Source organism: Aplysia californica, unplaced genomic scaffold, assembly GCF_000002075.1.
Source record: "Aplysia californica isolate F4 #8 unplaced genomic scaffold, AplCal3.0 scaffold00468, whole genome shotgun sequence".
NCBI lineage: Eukaryota > Metazoa > Mollusca > Gastropoda > Aplysiida > Aplysiidae > Aplysia > Aplysia californica.
This window is the reverse complement of record NW_004797738.1, coordinates 292,645-318,201: the sequence shown is the minus strand read 5'-3', so window position 1 is coordinate 318,201 and position 25,557 is coordinate 292,645. Positions and strand designations below refer to the sequence as shown.

The following is a 25,557-nucleotide window of genomic DNA, read 5'->3' as shown; positions in this document are numbered from 1 at the left end:
TAGTCGACCTCATTGTCTTTTTTTCCCCCGCATTTTTCTTCACTATTCATGACAACTGGCACGTATTGTTTTCAGTTATTATTAAGAAAGTGGATAGGCGGACTATGGGCTATCTAGCCAAAAGGATAGGTGGACCCCCCTCCCTTACCTTATTTAGGCAACAGTCCACTGTGGCCTAAATAAGCTAAACCCCCCTCCCTTACGTTATTTTATAAATAAGCACTCCCTAATTATAATTTTAAAGTATACTTGCAGGTGTTTTTACGGTCTTGTACAGCCAAGAAAATGTTCCGTCTGTGATAATAAAGTACTATCTTTTCTTATCTTATATTACAATATACTCACTGTGTGTCAGAAATTCATCCGATATTCTCATAAATTTGAGAAATGCTGTTGTTATCAATATACGACATACATATTATGTTCAGTTCAGCATGCACACAGCGAAGAGGTTTTCAGGTCCCGATTTTTTCTCGTGACTTCTTTAATATTGTCTTGGTTTTTCAAATATGGACATTGTCACATTTATTGTACTTGTAGTCTAAATAAAGAAAAATGTCCATGTTCCGCGGACTTTGCTATGTTTACTTAACAAACCGTGCATGTTTTCTTTTTGAATAATTCCATTTTCTTGAAAAAATGTCTGATTTAAAAAGAATAAATAAAAAATTAATTTAAAAACAAATTTAATGAAACAAAATTGCAACGTTGACACACATTAATAGGCCAACCCGGACTGTGTTTACTCCCAACATTTATTGTCATGCAAATTTTCTTCACTCTCATGGCAGTTAGTTTTATTAGAGGTTTTACGGCGCTCGCAACTGCATAAGGTCATGACGAGAGCGCCAATGGGTGGATGTCAACAGAGAAGTCCTTACTAGCTTCAACAGCACTAAGTCTGCTTCGACTATCAAGGCACCCCGGAAATAGCGGATCATAAGAGTGTGACAAACATACAAAAGCAGCAGTTCCCTGTTGTAGATCAGGCACAGTTATGAGTGTGACTTTGATGAATCAGCCCATAATATACAATTCTACTGTGCATGAACGAGAAAGGTCCCCCCTTTGGGAATGGGCTAAAGACACTACAGTCAGTGTCACCGGGGGGAACTCTCAAGGCAGAGGCTGATTCGCTGTATTGAACTTGTTGAAGAAATCATCTACCAATGCCCTATTTTCTCATTTGTATGTGTATTTATTAAGAAGTATTCCAATATACTGTTGAAATGGTAAAAAATGGCTACCCTTACCCATTGTCCAGGAGAAAAGTGGTCGTCTTAGACAGGTGGACGTCACAGTGTCATCTTAATATTTTAAAAATAGAGCAACATACCCACCTCCCCCCTCCCCCCCAAAAAAGCAAAATGGGGACGGGTCATTTTCACAGGGTTTTGATTTTGACTTCAACAGGTAGCTGTCTGAGCAGGTCTGACCGTACTGTTGAATAATAAAAGGGTTCTCATAAAAAAATTATTGACAAAAGTCTCTTTAAAAAAAGCAACATTTTTCTGCCTTTGTTTCATTATTTTTTTTGCAGCAATTTCCAAAGGAAGTGTTACAGAGATGCTTCAGGTGTAATTGGTAGGCTCTTGGCCATCTTTCGAAAAAAAACATGAGGCATTACCAACAAATGAAAAACTAAAAATCATTCATAAATAGGGTAATCATGTTAGGAACTTCAACCAGTCGGGTAAGAAGATTTTTCATTTTTCCTCAGCAAGCTTTAAAATATAAAGTTTTATGTACTATATCTTCTCAACATGATGATTAAAAGGATTTTAAAAAGAAAAAAAAAAGCATGAAGTAGGCCTATAGACTGTATAAAAGTACAAATTTTGCCTGTTTTGGAAATTTGATTTGTTCAAATATCATGAATACAACCTTTTGAGAATGGATATATTCAAGGTGGGTTGCTTGCTTTTTTGTTTGAGTCAAGAGAAATACATTGACACACTAACAGTCATTTAGTGCAAGGAAAAAAGCAAGGAAGACAGAGACGATAGAGGTTGTTGTTGAGTAATGGTCGCTTGGGGCGGGAAAAAGTAAGACAGACAAACAGACAGAGACAAAAGAGGGAAAATAACGAAGCAGGATCTACTAGTGGCACTGTCTTACCACCCGCAGACACCAGGAGGAAGAAAAGAATTATGATCTATCAGTGGCACCCTCAAACCACCCACTTTCCAAGGTGATTTTACTGAACCCACCAATCCAAGTCCAAGTAAATCTACACAACTTGTTTAGTTTTAGTAGAGATTTTACGGCGCTCGCAACTGCATAGGGTCATATGAGCGCCAGAAGATTAGATGTGTTACAAGGGAGTAACAAACATAAAAAAGAATAAGGGGAGACAAGGACGATAGATATTTGATAGAAAAGAAGGAGCAAACCACACCAGAGCACCCGCCAACCACCCTCCTACACAACTTGAAAGAGGGAAAAGTACAGGAGCAAGAAGTGAATCACAGATGCCTAAAAAAAAAGATTTACAACAAACAAATGAGCATCACTGCTAGCTGCATACTGAGTCAAGTTTTATTTCTTTGTTTGTGGCATCTTAGAATACAGACATACAGTAACAGATACCATAGCTGTACCCCCCTTTTCATTACAGAGGTAACATCTGGCTGATGAAAAAAAAATCCTGAACTTTTCAAACCTTGTAGAAACACATGCACAGGGACTCAGAATTCACAGAATAATATACTGTCCAATACATCTTGTATCAAGAAGTCCGGCAAAACCTTGATGACTTCAGAAATCTAGAATTCTAGATTCATTAGAGAAACCGGCACGAATGATACATAGGCATAACATTTTTAAGTTTTAGTAAGAGTTAAACGGCACTTGCACCACAATAAGGTCACATAAATGCCGAAGAATAGAGGTGTTACAAGAGAGTAACATACACAAAAAAAAGGAGGAGAGATAAGGACGATAGACGTTTGATAGAAAAGAAGAAGCAAACCACACCAGAGCACCTACTAACCACCCACATAACATTTTAGCTTTCGTATAAATTTTAAAGCACTAACCACACAAATACGTCATCTAAGTGCTGAAGATTAGAGGTATTACCAGAGAGTAACATACAAAAAAGATAAGGAAGACAGATAAGGACGATAGATATTTGATAAGAAAGAAGAAGCAAACCACCCCTGAGCACCTGCCAATCATTTGTGCATATAACATTAATAAGCATGAGTGTATATAGAGACGTATATTACAAACACTTAGAAAAAAATATGTATCAAAGACAATACCACTTTCAAGAAAAACTCATAGAATCACATATGTGACCAAATCAACACATATTTGCATAATAAGACACAATAAGTTATAACAAACAATACACATACACTTTTATCCCAAAGAAAAATACACATACTCAAACATCCTTAATCTTTAACACATGAAATAATACATACTCATAGCCCAGCAATACAAAACAGTCATATTAAAGAAAGCAATGTTTAACATGGTTTGTCTTTGATATCCTTGTGTCGTTTTGGTTCTCCAGTTCTCCTTTTCCACAACACTAAATAACCATTATTCTGGAGATGTGCATCCTTCTCTCACACTGAAGTGCAATTCCTGGAAAGAATGGATCAAATTCCCCAAAGCTTATGACAACTATACTAGTGGTAGAACAAACTTATGTAAGCCATCACATTCGGAAAACTTTTGACAGAAGAGGGCAAAAACTTGTGCTTTGAGAAAAGAGAGGAAGGAAAAAGATATCTACTGTCCAGGCACATTTAATTTAAAAACATTTTTTCTACAGAGCTCAACATCTGTATCAATCAAAATGTCCAAAGAACACAATTCATGTTCAATCTCAACAACATTTGTTCCTCTTTGAAGCCTGAAAGATAAAGTACACAAAGATCTAGTGAGAAAACAAGCGATACCAAAGACTTTGTACAAAATACGACCTCCTCTGTCTACTTACTGTACGGTAATTAATGTCACCAGCACCAACGTACCATCCAGAGTACATTTTGCTTATTTTCTTGAAAAAGAGGTTCTTTTAGGACAATTTCAGCTCCTACTCTCTACTTATAAGAAATATTACCTCTAAAAATATAATTCATTGCCGCTACATCTAATTTAAAAAAAAGAAGATGTCGCTACCATTACTGTTGAAGGCAGTTTATTTTGTATCTCTAAAATAAAGAAATAAGACTAAGACATATATATGGTAGACAAATTAATGATCAGTTTGTCAAAGCAAGAACATGACAGAGGATTGTAATTTCATGTGTAAATATATACAAATGAGCTGAAACGACATTTTGGTTGAGGAAGCTTTCCTCCAACTTCTCTACAGGGGAGGACACCATTTTGTACCAAATGTGTCTGGTTGATCCACGCATGGGACATCAATAAACCACGGGCGATCTGTCACGGAGAAAACAAAAGATTCATAATTTGAAGCCTAAATAATTCTGTTCCACATGCAACTACACATTGGCATTTTTCTTATTATTTAACTACAGGGTCCCCACCAAATCCTGGAAAATTTTTTCAAGACCCCAATTCGAGGGAAATATCAGGCCGCTGCGCGTCAAGAATGATCCCCCAAAAAGCCCATCTATCAATGATAAAAAGTCAAAATGTCTATAAAAATGAATGCAAATGTACATTTTGTAGTATAGTCTTCAAACTATAGATGACTATAATACTGAGTGACTGCCAACCCAGCTTCTCAATTTTCCAAGGGAGAGGCCTCATCCATTTTCCAGGAACACGTTACATAACAATGAAAGCGTGTGCTCCATTTATATCTAATATAATACATGTACAATGTATATGTTTGTGAATACACACACACACACACACACATGTAGGTACATTATATCCAGTCAACAACATGTCAGTGTGACACTGGGATCTTGAGAGACTTGGGTATTTCAGTCTGTTCTTACTTATTTATATTTTCCCTTCATCATATCAGCCAACATAACAAACTATAGGCCCTGTATAAAAAAATGAATCCTGTTTTGAGCCTGAGAAAAGACCTAGAACTAGAATATCGACTGTCAATAACCAGTCTGGGTGTCATGATTCATATAATAAACGTGAAGACGAAAACCATTGCTGCAACTCAAAGAAGAGTAATATTAGTAATAACAAGAATGGCTCAAGTACACCTATTCAGTGTGAGAGGTGCAAGAACTGGGGGGGGGGGGGGGGCACAAGATGCAGTGACACTGAAAATCTACCAATCTTGAACAGAAAGCTAAAATATAGATATAAATTACAATCACCCCATCCAATGAAATGCGAACACTTTAGTTCAATAACAAGGCATGACGGATCTCGATTCCACACAAGGCCTGCACCAACGCGCGCTTTGCAGAGAGCTCTAAAGTAGTTATCAAAATGCAAAAAATTTGCTTCCAAGTTCAGTTTTTGTCCTCTAGCGTTGCCTTCAGCCCCCCCCTCCCCAATCCCCTTCCACGTGTGTATCTTATAAAGGAGTCCTATACTTCACAGCGCTCAGACCGCCGGTACTCACAGGTTCATTGACCGCTCACGAGGGCGAACCTGTCAAGACGCTTGTATAAGTTCTTTTTCTTTTTTTTTTCCACAAGCGACAGCAGAGGGCAATTTTTAATATAATTCATAACCTGCATGTTACAAATGTTGCGTTATCTATCAGACTATTACCGGAAAATTTCTGGGCGGTAACGAAAGCGAAAGTAGATCTTGATTCTTCCCGATCGAGCCTCAGTGTCACACATACACTTCCACCACAGCGGTTCAATTACGTTTCCTCTTCAGGATTTATCAACCATACAGTCTAGATAGCTACACATTACACAGGCCCTATCCTTTCCTGACTTACCCACCCATCACAAAATTCCCGAATTTTTCCCGACCTATCTCAAAATTCCCGACTTTTTCCCGATTTCCCGACCCTGTGGGGACCCTGTAACTAGGATGAAATAGTTAGCCTTGACAGGCAGGGCCAAAACAGCAACCCCCCCCCACTTTCATCCCGTCCGTGAGAAAGGAAATAAACCTAAAAACCCAATGGGGGCCAACCAAGGAAATAATGCAATAAAACCTGGACTTTATCACTATGAAACAAAATGGCTACTTTGTGATGTACTACAAAAGATCTAGATCTAAGACAGCTGACAAAAAATTTTTTTTTTTAAATGGGTGAGTGAAAGTGATTATTCTTGAAAAATCAACTAACAATGAACAAGGTGATGGTGCATGACATTTTAAAAAAGTTGGTGAATATTATCCAATAAACATATGATGTCTATCAAGATGTTGGCTCTCGTGTCTACCTGACTATTAACCCGCATCCATCCTATATGCAATGATAAACAGCACATTCTTTTTCTTGCAAGCTAAGAATGAGTTTGATTCTTGTATATGAGAAATAGATGTATACAAATACTACAACTCCTGCAGGCACAGCTTATAAGCAAAGAGGAAACACAACTTTTACTTGGATGTTGTTCTTCACTTTCACTACCATACAAGAAATATTCACCTCCTTTCACATAGCTGACAGGTGGAAGTTCATACGGCAAGGGGAAAACTGGTTTGTCCGAAGCAGCGACTTCCCCAGCATCGCTTGACACAGGGAATGAGTTCTTGAATCCCTGTTGACCAGATTAAAGGGCCATTGTCATTTACTCTCTTCAAATTTTATTTTGTAATAGTGTATACAAGCAGATAAGGCATTCAATAAATGACAAAATTCAAAGCAATATTGTTTCATGTGTAGTAATAGTATTGCTGTTCATTAGCAAAAAGAAATGTATTGATAATAAATAGCAGTCAGACGATACTGTTTCTACATTACATACATATGTAAAAACATCACTTTTTATCCAGCGCATAGACAAAAATCCATTCATGACTTTAGAATGAACACAAGATAAGAAGAGGATGAGTAAACTACAATAAAAAATGACATCAGGCTAAAGATCCACAAAAATCAGATATTAGGGACAAATACATCAAAGAAAAACTCAATAGCCCTCTGACAGTACGTTGACTTATGTTTAATAGACCAACACCTGAGGTGAAATGGTTAGGCTCTGCTCCTCACAAATAAAAATGAGAATATCTTATGGAGGAGAACTGTCTTTTTGTTTTTTCCATAATATTTCCCACACACCCCAGATCTGCCAGAATGGGTAAGGATAAACAAGTTATGACATGACTCTGCTGAATGACTAAAAGCATTGGAATAAATCATAACATATTTACTACTCTACTGCATTATGTTACATCATTATCTTATACATGCAAGAGTATACCAGCATCTGTAGTGTAGCATTTCGGGTGATTGCATCTAAAAATACTAAGTTTGATTATTCCTGTTTCAGGAGAATTTTCATCAAACATCTCCATTTCTCTTCTTTTTTGGGGGGGCAGGGATGTTGTAATGTATCCCTCTGTCTACGTAAGCCCTGACAGGCAGGGTAAAAAATATCCTCCAAAATAATCTAAATTGTGTTCATGGGGGGTGTAAAACACCTACATAAGAAAAAAATGATTAGAAACTATAAGAGAATACTTACAAAATACTGAGGCAGAAAAAGAACACCCATTTCATAGGAGCGAATCATCAGCTGACTTTTCTGCTTTTCATATGCACCCCAAGCAGCTTTGGAAAGGTTGGCACTGACAGAATCACAAACATGTCATTACTGTTCATTCAGTGGTTAAAACTAAAACGCACAAAACAATATTTACAGACTAAAGTACTAACAATACTAACATCTCAATAAATTTAGTCTGTGCATATTGTACTTGAGGCTCTTCTGATTTTTAAGTTCACAACAAATTTCTAAGCTTTTATGTACAGGAAAAGAAAAACCTATTTTCATATAATGTATATAGATTAAATCATTGTCGAAAGGATGGTTGTTGCAGGTGTACATTAACCCCTTCATGACACAGGGTCAGCTCATGCTTCACTGAGCAGTTTTGGATCTCCAGGAACACAGAGTAGCGATAGATTTAGTAGTCAATTTATTAGACCCAGTTTGCAAATACTACTAACTATATCTAAAAGAAAAAGAATTCTTTGTATAAAAAAAATATTCACGTATGTTAATCTGTGATCACTATAATGAATGTTGTCCATCTTCATGGTCCTCGCGCTTCGCAAGGCAAAATGAACACGTCCCAGCAGCATCTTGGCTCATTTGCCGGGTAGGAAAAAATGACGAACAACCTACGTCATATAGGCCAAGAAGGGATAAACCCTTCGAGCGGTGAATTAATTCTGAACTCCAGGGGCCTTCAGTGGCAGAATATTTTTGCCTAAGCTAAACTGATGCACGGAAAAGTCAGAAAAACAATCATAAAACACATCCCACTGAAGGAAGAAACTTGTATCATACATCATAACAACCACAAATGAATGATGAATAGAAAAATATATAAGAGTTGGAAATAAATTTTCTACTCAACATTTATTGCTGTGTATGTTCGTTTTGTTTGTTTGCTTTTGTCAGAGAATTCAGTTCAAAGTTTGTAAACACATATTGTGTGGTAATCCGTGACAGAATGTTCAGGATGACGTGTGAATTGTTCACAATTGGAACATTAATTTCACCCTCTGTCTCATTGATGTCGTCCTCATACAGACTGTCAAGAAGGTTGCGTAAGTTTTGATTTGATTGGGTTCTTGTAACAAAGTTAGATCTAGCAGAGTTGCCATTTTGATCACGAGCAGCCAATGTAAACAAACGGAGTCAGGATTTTCATTCATAAAAATCTCTATAATTCAGTTGCCCAAAAGAGTAGAAACCACTCTTCTTTCATCTTGTAGCAGATTGCAGTGTATAGGAAGCACAGAAGCTTTGTGGTGAGTAGAAAATGTACCATCCTGTATTCGCAACAATAGTCACGAACGCCGCTGGGGGACCAACACAGACCTCATGACAGTAGTCAAAAGCACCGCTTGAAGGGTTAAAATAATTACCAGGGCTATTTTTGGTTACATGTAGCAAAAAAAAAAGGTGTCCTAGATATTTTAATTGCGCTTTCACAAACCAAGTACCGGTATTTAATGCAAAATCTCATAAATGGAATTCTTTGTATATGTTGACAGTTCTGTAATCATTTGTGAGCGATAAGACAAAATTGTGAAATGGGCGTGGTATGTAACCCCACACATAGAGTGACCGCAGGTAGAGTGACCGGCAGCTGACCCCGGTCATGTTGACCTAGCAGCGTGGGGTCTTTTCCCCAGTCCATGACAATACTCACCTTGTGACCATGAACCATGCGGCCTCCGTCCCATCTGGAGAGAAACGAGAGTACGACTTTATATGCGGGACTGCTCTCGACCTCCCTCGACCCTCTGAACTCCACTGACTGTGGATCAAAGTTATGATAGCACTAATTAGAGCGAGTTTTAATTATCTAAAGCTAAGAGTGCATTCTCATTCCTATATCCTGACTTGAAGGTCATGGCTGTTAATTAAGTAATTGTGAGACGCTCATAACTACAAGTCAGCTTAACAATGATCACATTAAACAGACGCGTAGTTATGAACATCTTACACCACAGGGCGTAAAACATCTGCAGTTACATTTAGTTAGGACCAGATAAGGATGAAAGTAACATAGAGAAGCGGAAGGAGCAGACTAAACCAGAACATATATTTTCAAAATGTATAGGGCTCCATTACCAGCTAACCTTTTAATCTTGAAAATTCAGAATATGTAAATACATACAGTACGAGAGGAAGAACATAAATTAACTGATGGCAATGTATACAAATATTACCCCCCCCCCCCCCAAAAAAAAAAAAATACAAAAAGAAACAAGAAAAGATAGAAGAAAGATGAAAAGAGAAAAAGAAAAAGAAAGAGTGAAGATAAAATTCCATTTTCTCGCTTATTTCACCACTGAAAACAGGCGACCTCACTTCCTTCAATCGCAAATATCTTGAGTTCTATTAAACATAAATGGATATACATTTTATTGGAAGCAAATCAGATAAATCAACTTTCAGATGATACCAATAACCCCACATGCCCAGAAAATGATGAGCGCCTGATTCCACCGCGTCGTGAAACATATATAAATTGCTGCTTTTAAAATTGAATTGCTACAATGTATTTTTAGATACTTCATTGTGACCTGCAAAGCAAAACCCAAGATGAACTATGAACTAACCAAAAAACAATTAACTTGTGTCATGCCCGCTCATATGATCTTAGGTAGTTACAAGCATCATAAAACTTTTATCAGACTGAAAATGAACATAACTGACTTACAAACTGACAAGACGCAGGGGAATCAGGCGCTTGACAATATCTGGGATGAGGAGTTAATGGAATCATCTTTAAGCTTTTTATTTGTCTTGCATTCGATAAAAAAAGAATACCCATCTATCTTGAATAGAAGTCGAGATATTTTGGAACGAAGATGATGGGGGTCACTTGATTTCAAATGTAAAATTATACAGCCAAAGTTTGACTACTTCTATAGTTTGAGAACCCTTGGGAAATGAACATTAAGGTTTTCTGTGCCTTTAACCAATGTCTTTTGCTAAAATCCACGATGTTTTTAAATAGACATAAAAGGTGTTGAAAGAAAAAACAAAAATTCGAAAATATTGCCAAATTGGCAGCAAAAAAAAAGCCATTTTCTTCGATTTCATTATTTTGACGAACCCCTGATTTCACCCCAATGTCTGACATATGTATCAGCGATAACGTACCAAAAGAAAGGCACCATCCAGACTTGTTTTGAAGCAGTCTTTATGCTGTAGGGAACACATCCACCACCATTGTATCCCTCTAGGCTCAGCCTGATGTTGTTCACTGATGGAAAAATCTACCAAACAGAAAAGATTATCATACTATGATGTCACTTTTTCACCTTGAATTCTACTGCAAATAAATGTTGTATGATGTTAGAGAAACACTGAAAAATAATAGACAGACAAAGTAAGGGCTGAGTGGTCCTAAAGGTACAGCTTCAGCCACTTACTTAGACTTATGTTTATCCATGCGAGTTTGTTGAAATTTAGGGATTTTCATCTCCTTGCTCAGACTGCTGATCTTACAATACATAGTGGTTGAAGAAGAACACACTGCTGCATCACTACAAACAGTACTGTTTGTTCAATATTTTATGTCCTGTAACGGCTCTCTCTGTTCCTGCCTCTTTATCTTTCTCTATCTCCCATTCTCCACCGTCTCCCTTTATCAGCCTTCTTCCCCCAACCCCTTCTCTCTCTCTCTCTTTTTCTTTCTCTCTCTTTCTCTCTCTTTTTCTCTCTCTCTCTCTTTCTCTCTCTCCCTCTCATTCTCTGGTCCTGTCCCTGTCTCTTCCTCTAACTCTCTCTCCATACTGAATTGATAACAACTACAACAACTGGAATGTAATGATGGCCAAAGTGGCTAAAATAGCCATTAAATGCCAAAAAAAGCCAATGGCAGTCAGGATAGGGATCCAAAGAATGAAATTCCCTTTGCTGCTTCATCTTGTATATAAACTTCCCTTTGTTGTATTATCTTTACATGTTAAAATATATGTCCAATATATATGCCTATTTTGCTGTCTTTCCCTTACACCTTAAGACAGAGATCTCAATGTCACTTTAGGGGCTCTTGTGGTCCAGAGGTTAAGGAGTTCGCCTCTCATTCAAAGATCCTGGGTTCGAATCCGGGTAGCGAGGGTACATTTTCTTCTCTAAAATAGTCTCCTTTCACCTCCTTTCCTGCTCTCTAGCAATGTTCTGTCGTGGGCTTTCGTCTCGACTTTCTGCCCCCACCCCCTCACCTCCTTCACACCCCCTCCTCTGGGCTCCTGACTCTTTCTGCAGCCTTTCTACTGCTACTCTTTGGCTCTTTCTTCCTGCTGTCTTTCAGCCACACACCTGATCTTATGGTAGGAAAGATATGCACCTATCCTTCTCGGACAATGGTAAAAAATCTTGGAGGTCCTGTGTGCAAGTTGCGCAGGTTAAAGATCCCTTGGAGGTCTAAAATCGATAACAGTAGGCTTCGGCTGCCACCAAGGCATATTAAAAAATTTCCTACTAACTGAAAATGCTTAACGTGTCCCACGCACTCATATGACCTTATGCAGTTGCGAGAGCCGTAACACACAACAACAAAAGTATATCTGCGATACGTCTGGAAAGAGTTAAGTCAATCGCAGATAGGGTCAGGTCCCGTTGTAGCCATCTTGGAATAAAAACTGTCAAACTTTTATTTCATCCTTCTCTCCATTAGTTCTTCCTAGAAAAGGGCTTTTAACATTTCTCACATCTTCTATGTGACATAGGCATTTCACTTACTAGAGCAAATATGGTAGGAAAATATTGTTGGACTTTTGAAAATTTCCAGTACTAACGTGCAGGTAATCCTGTCTCAGTATCTGTTTAAAAAACTTCAAAGGCTCCTAAACAGAAAGCTGTTGAAAAATTCTGTTATAGTTGATTGGATTGAGCTAACACTCAACTTTGAGAGTAACAGAGAGTTCTTGATAGTTTTGAGCTTTGGAAGAGAGGCTGAACAATATCTTCAGTACTACAACGTCAAGCAGGTGCAAAGAAACAGCAGAAAAAAATAATTTTAAAAGTAACATTCATCACCCTAAAGATAAGAATTTTCCGGTCAAAATTCCGGAAAAACCGAAAGCTGAATGGTAATTTGAAACAAAACAACTCACCAAATGACATTTTGAATGAGGTAAAGGAGTTGCAAAAGCCTTTTTGCAGGTTGAGAGCGAATCTCCAAATTCACCCAACATCCACGCATCTTTAGTGGCTCCAAGAGAACCTATGCTTGAGAACTGTCCAGACACTGGCCAGTTCTTCACCAACCCTTGCTCGGGACCTCTTTCAGACAAAATCTGAATAACAAAAGAAAGAGAAGAAATGGGTAGAAGAGAACATTTTATATGATCTGATGTTTAGTTTAAGTACTGATTTTATTTTATTTTTTTTTATTTTTTTTCGGGGGGAGGGGTTTGATGGTGGAGACAATGGAAGGATGGGGTTGCAATTTCAGAACTCACAATAATAACGAAATTTTCTAAAACATATTAGGCACAAGTCTATATTTCTTATTTAAAGTAAAGGCTAAAATTCTTTGTATAAAATAGAAAACGTCGCACTTTTCTCAGCTTGAGATGGCCCCAACAGGACTTGCTGTTCAAAGTATGTCTTCCAGGGACAGAGCCAACAATGTGTACACTGAAATAAAAAGTTAACAGAAAAACCCATGGTCAGACTGTTATGTTCTTTTAAATATTTCACTGCCAGGCATGCTTACCAACCCTAGCAAGGAGCCCAAGACAGTCTCTGGCAAGGCAGTGAAGGGATTTTTAAAATCTAAATCTCAACCAAATGGTTATACAGACACAGATATGAAGCCCAAGGGCAAAACTGAAAGATATTGGGTAGAGAAAAAGGTAATAACTATGTGCATTACAAAGGGATGGAAACTTATCAGTCCAAAATTTACTGACAGGCAGAGAAAGAGTGAGAGAAAGAGACAGGGACAGGACCAGAGAGAATGAAAGAGAGAGAGAGAGAGAGAGAGAGAGAGAGAGAGAGAGAGAGGGGGGGAGAGAGGGAGAGAGAGAGAGAGAGAGAGGGGGGGAGAGATGTTAGACTATTAGATTGCTTTTATCAATATACAGAAGGGAAACAATAAATCCTGGATTGTTGGTCCTTATATTAACATGTTGAATTATGTCCCTGTAATTGTAGGCCCTACTTTTATTTATCTACCCTCACAACAAAGATTGTCTGATCTTAGTGATCTTTACTCACTCCTCCTTCCTGTTTCAATCACATGTACTCATGCTCGTTATGATTTATTTAGTCTTGTCAGTGAAGCCAGAGAGGGCAGACCTCATATTATTTTCATCATTAAATTACCCTTCTTCATCTAGAAACGGAGTTTTTACTTTTGCTTTATTATCTACAATAATGGCAAACAACCCCAGTGCAACAAGAGAGAGGGAGAGAGAGGAAGAGAGAGAGGGAGAGAGAGAGAAAGAGAGAGAGAGAGAGAGAGAGAGAGGGCGCAAAAAAGAGAGAAAGAGAGAGAAGGGGTGGGGGGAGGAGGGTTGATAAAGGGAGACAGTGGAGAATGGGAGATAGAGAAAGATAAAGAGACAGGAACAGAGAGAGAAGAAAGAGTTAGAGAGAAGCACTTTCTGAGAAGAGAAAGGAGACAGGACGTCAGGTCTCACTTACGGAAAATGACGGAGCAAATCAAAATTAGGGATTTCCATAAATATATGGAAAATTTCCATCCCTGATAACAGCAACACTGAACACGATAAAAATTTAGAAACTTTTTAACAATAGTTCTTAACTTGTGTTCAATCATAACACTAAGAGCTTGATAAAAAGTCAGTCTCAGGACTTTGGCAGTGGTCAAGACACAAGGAATACCCTATGAGAAGAACATCTAAGAGTCAGTTACCCCCCTCCCCCCCTGAGCTTTAGCAGAGGTACACAGAAAAAGACAGAAGAAAAACAATGTGAGCTTAATTTTTTTCCCATGAAAAGAGTTAGATAAAAAACGTGTCCTTACTTTGCAGATGACATATCATGAGCTTGTATGTGTCTTTCCCAGTGTGCTAGCCTTGGTGCTTTGTACGCAGCCAAGTACTGAAGCAAATCAGTCTTGAAGCCAGTGGGGGAGTCACCTTTCTCACCTTGGGTCAAGGGGGGGAACAACGGACTCACCCAAATCCTATGGACAGCAAAATGAAGTCATTACATTAAACACAAAAGGTCACCTTAAAGACGATGGTTGTAAAAAAATTCCAGTAACTCATTGAGAAGGTCAGTTCAATTATATCTAGTCTTATCTATCAATGGAAAGGTTATTGAGGGTACTTTAATTTGAGACAATAATAATGCATGTATGATGTCTCATATTCTTCCATTTTAACCTGATCTATATGTAGAATAAAAAATATAAGATGACTAGCGTCAAAAACATCTTCAAAATTACATTTTTAGTGTAAAATAAACATAAAGCCTTGTAAATATCAATAGATATATGGCTAAAGAATCATTTATTAAATGGAACTCAATTTTTTATTTAAGTAATTGATTTTTTACCTTCATTTCCCTGTAACTCAGTTTGAACAAATACATCTTCAGGTACTTTTTTACTAGGCATGCACACATACTCTCTTGCTAGTACTATTTTGAAACATGCCACTATAATGCTTTACAGTTTTCATCAAAACTTTCAATTAGAGAATGCATTAAGTACAATCAATAAAATGTCATGACAAAAAGATAAGCTTGACTGATTCAGAATTTAACTCTAATAAATTTTTAGAATTTACAGCGATTTAAAGGAGTCATGGACAGCACATGTTCAATGATATGCTATAAATAAGTGTTATTACCCTTGCGTCTTCTGGTGCCAGTCGTTAGGAATGAGATTTGCAGTGTGAATAACAACCCGCATACCGGACTTGTATAACAACAGCATCATCTTTCTGGAAGAAAGAAGTAACCATACAATTGTGTACATATAGGTCAATGGATTGTAAATAGATCGGCTACAAAAGTTTCATGTCCCCATCAACTTAACCCCTCACCTGCTAATCATAAGTCTGTCCCATGTCCTAGGGAAAGTTCTTTGGTTCCCAACACTCTATATATACACCTCACTTTGTTCTAGATGCTACCACATTTGATTCTCAAACATAGAAGCCTAAAAATAAATATGATCCCACCAGCTAGAGGACAATGAAGATGTGGATGTAATTTTCTTCATTCAAACCTGTAGCAGGGCTGCCAACCCATCTCCATGGTTTTTAGTAATGACCATGAAGAAAATTAGTAATTTCCCATAAAAGTTAGTCATAGTGCTCTCATTTTCAAATTACTATATTACAACGAACAAAAATATGACTGCTTGGGTCTCTTCTATGCTTCTACTCGTGTATGGTACATGTATTATTGTGGGTAAGGCTAACTGGCGCGATGTGGGCCAGCTGTTCCTTTTTTTTAAAGGAGGGGGGGAGGCGGGGGGTTGATTAGAGATTGGCGGTTTTCCGACTATTGGCGGACGATTTACAGGTCTGCACTAAGACTTTTTAAATTTTTGAAAAGAGCCAAAACATTTTTTATAGCTAAAAATCTGCTGACGGTAAAAATTGTAATAAATCGCCTTACAATAGGAATTTCGAAGTGAGGCTAAAAAATCATAATGATTATGACAAAATCGGAAAGGTTGGCAGCCCTGCTGTAGAAGTGAAGACACATACGAAACAAAACACAAGTTTTCAAGGATATACCAGGCATGCCCATAGCGCAGAGAAAAGATTAATGTAAATCATCTGGAAGGCAGGTTGAGTGGGACACAGCATCTAAGCTGATAGGTGGAAATATTTCATAAGCTAACTCCCATCTGAAAAATAGAGCTCACATCGTCTGTGTACAACAGCAAAGACTTTCACAACATACAGTAAAAAATAATACTCCAAAAGCCTATGGAAAAGAAGTTTCATTTTCTACGTTTTTCCAATTAAGATAAAAAGTTTGTCAGCAAAATTATTTTTGCACTACAATTCAAACAGTGCATTTAAATAATTTACAGTATATACTAACCCTAGCAATATTGAAAGAGTAATGTGCAACAGACAAGGGACATATTTACCATAAAAGTTTCATTCTAAAACAAACACTTACGTGTGGTGGGTTCCATAAACAATTTCCAATCTGGCCTGAAATACAAGGTAAGATTCTGTTTTCCAATGCCATCATCAAACAAAGATAAGATAATACACAATTATTTCCATATAACCCCCCCCCCAAAAAAAAAAAACACAAAAAAACAAACAAACAACACAACTAAAAACCCCAACACAAAAAAACACCTACCTTTTTGTAGACCTTTTTGTAGAACTCGTATTTTTAGAACAATTCAAAGAAGTACTTCAAAATTAAATTTGCATAATATTTCACCAGTGTACTTATAAACAGCACACAAAGATTTGTGTGCTCATTATTTCAATAATGTGACAATCAGACATACCCTGCACAGAGAGATGTTTGAAAACTGGGTTGCCTCTGCTTTCATGTTGATCTCATCTCTCCCTTGTTCTCCATGCACTAACAACACAGGCAACTTTCTGGAACATATCAATAACTCGACTGAAGTGGGCAGTCTTCTCTCAAATAATGATTCAAGAGGCTGCACAAATAAGAACAAAGACAAACAGACTAGCAAGCTTCTCTCTCTGTGTAAATCTGCTTCAGTAGAGGTGAACATGACAGTCGGTCGGCACCAACAAGTCATAAATAAATCATTTTTCAAGCTTATGACACAGCAGCAGAGCTTTAAAACACATCTTAAATTCCTCCATAATAAATATGTGAAAGAAACCAAATGCTTTACAACTCATCTAAATAAAAAAGTGTGAATATGTGCTTTGAAACTTTCTGGGAAATATGAGTATGCAGAAAATGGACACATCCTGAGGAGACCCCCGACAAGCATCATCAGACAGGCTTTGACGTGGAATCCCCAAGAAAAACGTAACAACGGAACACCAAAGATGACATGGAGGCGAGCGATACAGGCGGAAATGGAATAGGCGGGGACATCATGGAAACAGCTAGAAAAAGAAGTACCGGATACGCTTCGCTGGAGAAATGTTGTTGATGGCCTATGCTCCACTGGGAGTTAAAAAAGGGCAAGAGAGAGAGAGAGAGAGATGATGATACATCCACATCATAAAAGTTAGAAGTTACGATATCGTGCCACAAGATGAAATCCTACCCTTTACTTAAAATCCCACATTTTCTAAATTCTAAGATATTTGGTCGCTTTTAAGGACAAGCGGGCTAACCTAATTTACGGGGGCTTCCAGAAATCTTGACCTACACGAAAAGTGGGCATTGCCCTACCTGTAGGAGAAGTTTGGTTTTACTGGTGTGTATGTTTGTTTGGTTATAGAGAAAACTCTCCTTGTCTTTTATAAAAACTGAAGAAGGGGCAAAAACTTTCCCTTCGATTTTCTCAAAACAGTATTTTTTGGGATAGCCCCCTTGTGCTTTAAAGGGACCATTTGTCCTGGCACACACACACACACCAAATATATTAGAATGAGGACAGCAATAGTGCAACAACAAACCTCAAGTGCTCAGGGTACTGTGACATCAACCACGGCATGTCAAACATGAAATTAAAGTGGCATGACTCTTTCAGTTGCCCCATCGAGGTAGACAGAATGTCTGAGGAAAAATGTTTCTTAAATATCAAAACTACCTCAAACATAGTCAAACGCAATCTTTATATTTTACGTTCAATAATTCTCTAAACCGTGTTTCAGAAAACTTTCTTTTTACTGAACAGACACAGGTTTTCGCACCTGTGCAAGAAAACATTACAAGGAGAGAAAGAACAGCCAACAACAGCATTGCTTTTACTCTATCAAGATGTTTGAAAAGAGAGATAAATGTTTACTAAGCTAAACAAGAGACCCTGAACTTGATGTCATTGTAAAAATAATGCCATACCTTTCAAACTCAGAGCTCCTGTGTTGTTGAATTTATCTGGAATGCCTTTCACCTTCGTTAAAAAAAGACTGAAGGGTTGAAATTCTTCAAAAACATCTTGTGGAGTTTTTTCATCATCTTTCTTCCTTTTCTTCTCAGGCAACGGTGACTTTCCTTGAGGTTCTTTGTGTGTCCTCTTACCTAATAATGAAAATAACCCACATTTTGAAGACATCATAACATACAGAAAGAAAGTTTAAAAATTATTCGTTTCTGCTTTTTTTTCTTTTCTTTTGCCACACTGAACACAAATAAGTTAAGTCATCTTGAAAGTAGAGTAACAGGTCTATAAACCAGAGCAAAATAGAGGGGGAGAAGGAGGAATGAAGACAGAGATGATCCAGCACAGTACAGTCAAACCTTGTTGCACCAACCCCCTTTGTACCACCAGCCCTGCTTACCCCCAGGTTTTGCCACTTATGTACAAAGACGGATGCCTATATTAAAATAATATTTACGCCTTTACTTCGCCATCCGCCAACAGTCTTATTAAACTAAAGCGAATTCGCCCGCCAGTGAATTGACCGCCAGTAGTACACAGAACACACGACACTCACTGCTTGGCTGCTTATCATCTTTCTCCCACGAAAAAGACATAGAGCTAGAGACAGTGAAGACTATCAGCTCTGAATACATGTGCATGTACATCACCAACAAAAAAGACACTTTTCAAACTCAGATTGCACAGCAGAATTATGTTCCTTGACATTGGGAAGCCAGGGCTATGAAACAGAGGAATCCCGTTGAACCGCCTGTCCCAAGGGTGGCAGTATAATGAGGTTTGACTTCAAACATCACACATCTACATCTGAACATAAATGTAACTCATAGATATTTTCAAAATCGAAGAATAGACTAGCCATATGACAGAGTGCCTAAAGGTACTTAGCCATCGCGAGCATTGATGGGTCTTTGCACGTCAACCTCTGGGCAAGAGATGACACCTCCAGGTATCCCAGTATATACATGTGAGCTGTTTAATTAGTAGAGGAGTAGTGCTTCCAGCAGAATGCAATGGGTCTATACAATACTCACCCACTGGAGAAATGCGAAAATCAGTATGTAATTCCCTTATTTATGAGTATATGTTTGATTTAATTAAAGGCATATGCCATATGCTGATCGAAATAAACCAAATAGTTTCATTATAAAGTCCTTGCATAACAAATGTTTAATGCTATACAGAAATCAACTTCAGGAGAAATCCTCAAGCCCAGAATTTCAAATGCAATTTTACTTGAAATGACACATCTTTCTGCAATAACTGAAGAAAGATAATATTGCACATGGACACAAGCAAGAATTAAATATTTCTTTTATACTTTAAAACATTATCAAAAACGAAAAATTGTACTTATTTAAGAAACTATGAAAAAAAGGAAAATTTCCGAAAATGTAGTAGAAACATACTTGGGTGAAAAAATTCCTTCACATGAGATGAGTTTTTGCGATAGCATTTGCTACCATATTTACATAAAGGCTTCTTTGAGTCCTTGTTCACTTTCTCTTCCTCTTCAACATCAGTGTCTGCACTGTAAGGATCATCGGATGTCTTTGAATCTGAAGCTGCTTTTCCACTGCCCTTGGATTTTGCTGAAGCAAAATAATCCCATGATTGAAAATGTACAATCTAAAATAAATTCTATGAAGTCGTAAATGAGATCTGAACAGCAATACTACCTTAAACACACTCAAAGAATAACAATTGGGGGAAGGTTTTGGTTTTTTTTGTGCCCAGAAAATTTGTAATTCTCTCCCAATAGAAATGTCATAACCAGGGATGCCAAAGGATTAAAAAAAACAACAACTGAAAATGAGAGGAGCATCACATCTCACCTAAAACGAACCTTGTAAAGGTTTTCAAGGAGCAAACAAAACGTCTCTCTCACCTCTCCCCTTTCCTTTGCAAGTGTATTCTAACGGATGAAAAAAAATGGAAGAAGCCGGGAAAACCGGAGATTTGGCATCCCAGCAAAACGTCAAAGAGAAAGCGTTTAAGAATCTAGCAGAACCTCACTCAGCTAAAAAGTCCACCAATAGTCTTAAACATTTCAATCCCAATTTTAACGATTGACAGATTAGGTGCTGAGTCCCAATTTCCGTATTTACTGAAAACGCATATTGTTTTGTTCACAACTATTTGAAATCAGTTACAACGCCATTCTTTATTCACAAACTATCCTTCTGTTTTAGTTCGGTTTTCATCAAAGCAAAGGATCTGTTTTGAGCAAGTCTGAATAAAGAAAAGGGTAAAATTACAGTTCCTTTTGGTATATATTTATATATAGAATAACAATGCAGGCTTGAGACTCTGGGATAAACCAGAATCAGGGAAAGGCTGGAACTCAAAGGTTAAAATGACAGGCCAACACAGGATCACCTCTCAAGAAATCCACAGATATCTCATTCAATTCTTTTGAGAAGAGAACAGATTTTTTTTTTAGCAGAGGGTTTTACGGCAATGTCAACAGAGAAGTCTTTACAAGCAATCAGACTTACTCTGCTCACCTCTCTAGCTTCAACAGCACAAGGTCTGCTTCGACTATCAAGGCACCCCAGAAATAGCAGTTCACAAGAGAGTGACAAACATACAAAAGAAGTAGAGGAAAAATGACGATATGATAGTACAGTAAGGATTTGGAAAGAAAAAGCAGCAGTTCCCTGTTGTAGATCAGGCACAGTTATGAGCATGACATAATGAATCAGCCCATTTACAATTCTACTGTGCTTGAACAAGAAATGTCCCCCCTTTGGGAATGGCCTAAAGACACTACAGTCAGTGGCACTGCCCCGGGGGTTGAGAACAGATCTGTCAAGCAACATATCAAAATTCTGGTCAGAACTAGAGTCAGAAAAAAGAATTCGGATGAGATTCAAACAGCCCACTTTGAGAAAGAAAGAAACCAGGGAAAATGCCTCAATTCTTAAGCCTCCTAAATAGTTTCAACTTCAGGAAAGATAAATGACACTGAACTTGCATTTTAGGAAAGACTTCATTTTTCATTACTTTATTATATATAAGTCTTGTCCCCACAAGAACATAAATAATATTAATTAGTTGGTGTTACAAGGTGCAAGGAAACTTTCTGTTGTATCATTCAGAACAATCAGAAAACAAATAAAACAACTGTCAGAAAATGGTAAACATTTTTAACAGAAAGACATTTTCAAAAGTTTGTTCGCATTCTCAATATCATACATGCCTTTTCTATTTAGGAAAATCACAGCCGTAGCATGTATTAATTGGCAAATCTAGAGACCCACACAGTCTACGTCACCTTGTAATGTCTATTTTTTTTTAAAGGCAAAGTGGCACTCATTATGTATTGTTGAAAATATTACTGAACTTAATAATAAAGAGGAAAGATCAAGAACTAAAGACATTCATACAAACCTGATGCACTGGCAAGGAAACTGCTGTCACTGGAAGAATCAAACAGGTCTTGCGACCCACTTATTCCTGTATCATTATGTGTATCATTTGCAGAGTCTGAATCCTCAGAATCAGACATGGAATGAGCCTTTGCAACAGCGCGAGCCATGGCCCGGTCTTTTTCTTCCATTTCTTGCTGTTTACGATGTTCTTGGTCAAACTGAAAACAGAGGCACATAATATATTAACAAATAACTAAACTAAATAGAATGAAAGAAGTGTCTTTTCTTAAAGCGCTAGGTAGCCATGCAAACACAATGTGTATTCCCTGTTCAGTCAAGGAATGAATTCTCACCTGTAATGAAAATTTACCTATTTCAGTGTATAAATATGATAGTAAAGAGATGAAAGACAACGAATTGGACAGAAAGACAAAAGATGGCTTGAGAGAATTTTCTACATAGTCCAATGTCATGTCAATGGCAGTGGCCTCTGAAAAAGAAATAGAGAGACCTCTGAATGTAGCCTCCTCTGGTGAAAGTCGTTTTGTGTATGGGACATGAGTGACTTTAAAAAGCCTGAAGAGGTTGGGTGGGAAGTTTCACAAACCTGAAAGTCATTGTCCAGAAAGACAAGATGGCAAAGACAACAAAACATATATATACAAAAAATAAGTTTTAGCATATTCATGGGCCTACCCTGCACTTGAAAATAAGGCAGCTGTTCAGGATTACTGTCCTACTTCAAGACCATCGTTTTGTATGTTATATAAATTGTTGCGTAGTCCCCGGTTTTAACACACGCACGTGCTGAGTGCCGGAACCAGTCTAAAAAAACGGCATATCTAAGTCTGTTGGGGTTAAAAATGCCGGCGAACTTTCACCCATATGGTATGGGATGGTGGTGCCTACCGCCGAGTCAGATTAAGAGCAGGACTGCCCATCCATCAGCATTTTATGCTTCTGTACTCAACAAATAAAAAAATTGTGATCTGGCTTAAAAATTCATAATATTGCCATGGATAGTCTTTTAACCGTGTAACTTTTCTCACTGCCCTCAGTCCTTATATCCCCTGTCCTACTCATAATTTTTAATAACTTGCATGGCTAAAAAAAAAAAAATTTTCATGTTTAAAAAAAAATTCATTTTGGGCTGTTCAGTTTTAAGAGAGCAAGTGACTGTCTGCAAGATGAGACCTGCGTTCATTAATAGTTTGCAAGCTAGAAGTAAAGTCATTTGGTACTGATACAAGCACGTCTTTAATTCCCGAATACGAATCCAGGCAGGTCATTAGCATACACGTAACATCATTCAATCAGGAGTGGCAAATTTTGCGCACTTTGGTGACATCCATGGTACAGCAGAAGGCTAAAAAATATGTAATTAAATTTCATGATGTACCTGTTACATCATAAGGCAACGAAGGGGTTAGGTAAGGCAAAGCACCTCATGTAAAGTTCTTTTAATATAATATGGTGTTAGTTTTTTGTCAAAATTATTCCGAGGAAACGAGCCTGGTCCTGGACAGGAATCCTTTCTCCGAGTCATGGCGTGGTGGAATCAGGCGTTTGTCAATTTTGGGGCATGAGTTACTGGTATCATCTTAAAGCCTCTCCATTTGCCTTGCTTTTGAGGAAAAAAATATTATATATCCATTTATCATGGATACAAGTCAAGACATTAGCGATTGAAGGAGGAGGGAGTCGCCTGGTTTCAGAGGTAAAATTAGTGAGAAAAAGGCTGCCAAACTTGAGTTTCCTTAGCTTGAGAGTCTATGGACACTAAAAATTTTAATCTTTCATGACCTTAATCAATGTTTTTTTTTAGTAAAATTCACAAAGAATCATGTTCTTCAAGGGGTATGAAAGGTGTGGAGCCCAAAATACAAACATTTGATTAAAAAATTCCGAAACCTGCAGAAAAATGCCAGTTTCTTGACTTTCATTATTTTGATGAGTGTATATATAATTTCACCATGCTGCCTTACATATAATATCATCGGGGAGGAATTCCGTAACGAGTGACCACAAAGAAACAGAGTAGAATAGAGGATTAGGGTTAGGGATAGGGTAAGGGTTAAGCTTTGGGTTAGGGACTTAGTAAGGGTAGGGGTACGGTAGGAGTTGGGTCAGGGTTAGGGTTAGGTAGAGCTACTTTATTGTTGCTTTTGGGGTGGTGGTCGCTTGTTACGGAAGTCCTTCCCATACCGGCAGTAGTGCACCTGAGGGTGAAATTGTGCTTTTCGGGTGGTGGTCGCTTGTTACGGAAGTCCTTCCCATACCGGCAGTAGTGCACTGAGGGTGAAAAGGTACTTACTTGCCTGGTTTTTAAATAATGGGAATGCCAGAATGACAGAGGCAGTGGCAAGTAAAGTGGCCTGATCTAGATTCTAGAGATCTAGGAAGTTCGAAGGGCCACCTCTATTCTCACAGCGCAGTTGTAGGCCTCACGCGGGGTGAGAGGGCAAGCCTTTGGTCACTTTGGGTAATTCTCACCCAGTTGCGTTCACCATGATACCCAGTGTAAACCACAGAATTCTACTCTTATTGAATTTTGTGGTGTAGACAAACATTCCAGCACTCCTGTGTTGAAAGCGTGCAAATTTGTCTGCATTGAGTGAGAGAGAGAGAGAGAGAGAGAGAGAGAGAGAGAGAGAGAGAGAGAGAGAGAGAGAGAGAGAGAGAGAGACTGAGCAGAGAGAGAGAGAGAGAGAGAGAGAAAGAGCAGAGAGAGAGAGAGAGAAAGAGAGAGAGAGAGAAAGAGAGAGAGAGAGAAGGAGTAGCCAAGATCTAGATCTAGCGAGTACTTCCAGGCAAAATAAAATGGCGATCAGCGTAGTTCGGCTCTATTAGAAGATTTTTAAAGTAAATAGCCGTATCATCTTTGGAGACTGCAAAATTAGCTTGTTACTTAAATTTTGTGCTATCTCTGCTATAAACATCATTTTTTTCTGTTATATTTTTGTCAATTTGATAATCAACACTGATAGAAAGTATTCAGAAATAAGGAAAAACAGGTCTTGTTTTACACCAGGAGACCAATGCCGCCAATGCTGGCAAGTCTCACCTGGGCCGGGCACTTAGGCGAAGTGTGACCGACATGCCATAGTAAATGTTAGAAGAAGGGTGAGTGTTTCTGATCATTAGTGATGATTTGGTCAGGTCCAAGTTGCATATCTAGTTCTAAGCCCAAACGTTAATTAATTCTGCTGCAGGCCTAGAATCTACTTTCGTTTTTACTTTAATAATATTGAAGTTCGAAGGAGTGCCAGTGCCAGCTGTTGATGCTCAAAATGCAACCTCATTTAATGAGAAGAGGTCATGCAAATTTACAAACAGAAGCAGAAGCCATATATTTTCACTATATGCCCTTGGATGGCTCGCTATTTCTACACAAAACAAAAGGGAAAACAGGAGAGAAAAAAAAATATAACCTGAGCTTGCAATTTTCGCGCGAGCTCTTCGTCGCCAGACATGTTGGTCGCGATTGTTGATGTATATAAGAACTTGTAAAGCTGCTGTCCAGCTATTTTCGCAACCCTGGTGTTGACAAAATTTTCAAAATAAAATTTTACGAACGATTTCTGTTGACATATATAAAGAACGACATTTTAAAATCAATATTTTTCAA

At 38.0% G+C, this 25,557-nt stretch overlaps 1 protein-coding gene across 4 annotated transcripts; it reads right to left on the bottom strand.

The window, feature by feature from the left end:
- Positions 1–4,118: 4,118 nt before the first annotated feature.
- LOC101862294 (tyrosyl-DNA phosphodiesterase 1) lies at positions 4,119–25,446 on the bottom strand. Of its 4 annotated transcripts, none has more exons than XM_005105383.3 (16): positions 25,361–25,446; positions 21,949–22,147; positions 19,965–20,147; positions 18,516–18,695; positions 18,131–18,230; positions 17,029–17,125; positions 16,683–16,717; positions 15,392–15,484; positions 14,560–14,721; positions 13,127–13,205; positions 12,680–12,862; positions 10,719–10,834; positions 9,256–9,363; positions 7,557–7,659; positions 6,518–6,629; positions 4,119–4,404 (listed from the first exon to the last, which is right to left on the bottom strand). In XM_005105383.3, the coding sequence occupies exons 1-16, from the start codon at positions 25,400–25,402 to the stop codon at positions 4,328–4,330; spliced, it is 1,869 nt and encodes a 622-aa protein (XP_005105440.1). In that variant the 5' UTR covers positions 25,403–25,446; the 3' UTR covers positions 4,119–4,327. The 4 variants fall into 4 exon arrangements, with proteins under 4 accessions (XP_005105440.1, XP_005105439.2, XP_035827489.1 ...); XM_005105382.3 differs by having other exon boundaries at positions 20,028–20,147; XM_035971596.1 differs by lacking the exon at positions 25,361–25,446 and adding an exon at positions 24,994–25,157.
- Positions 25,447–25,557: the final 111 nt, after the last annotated feature.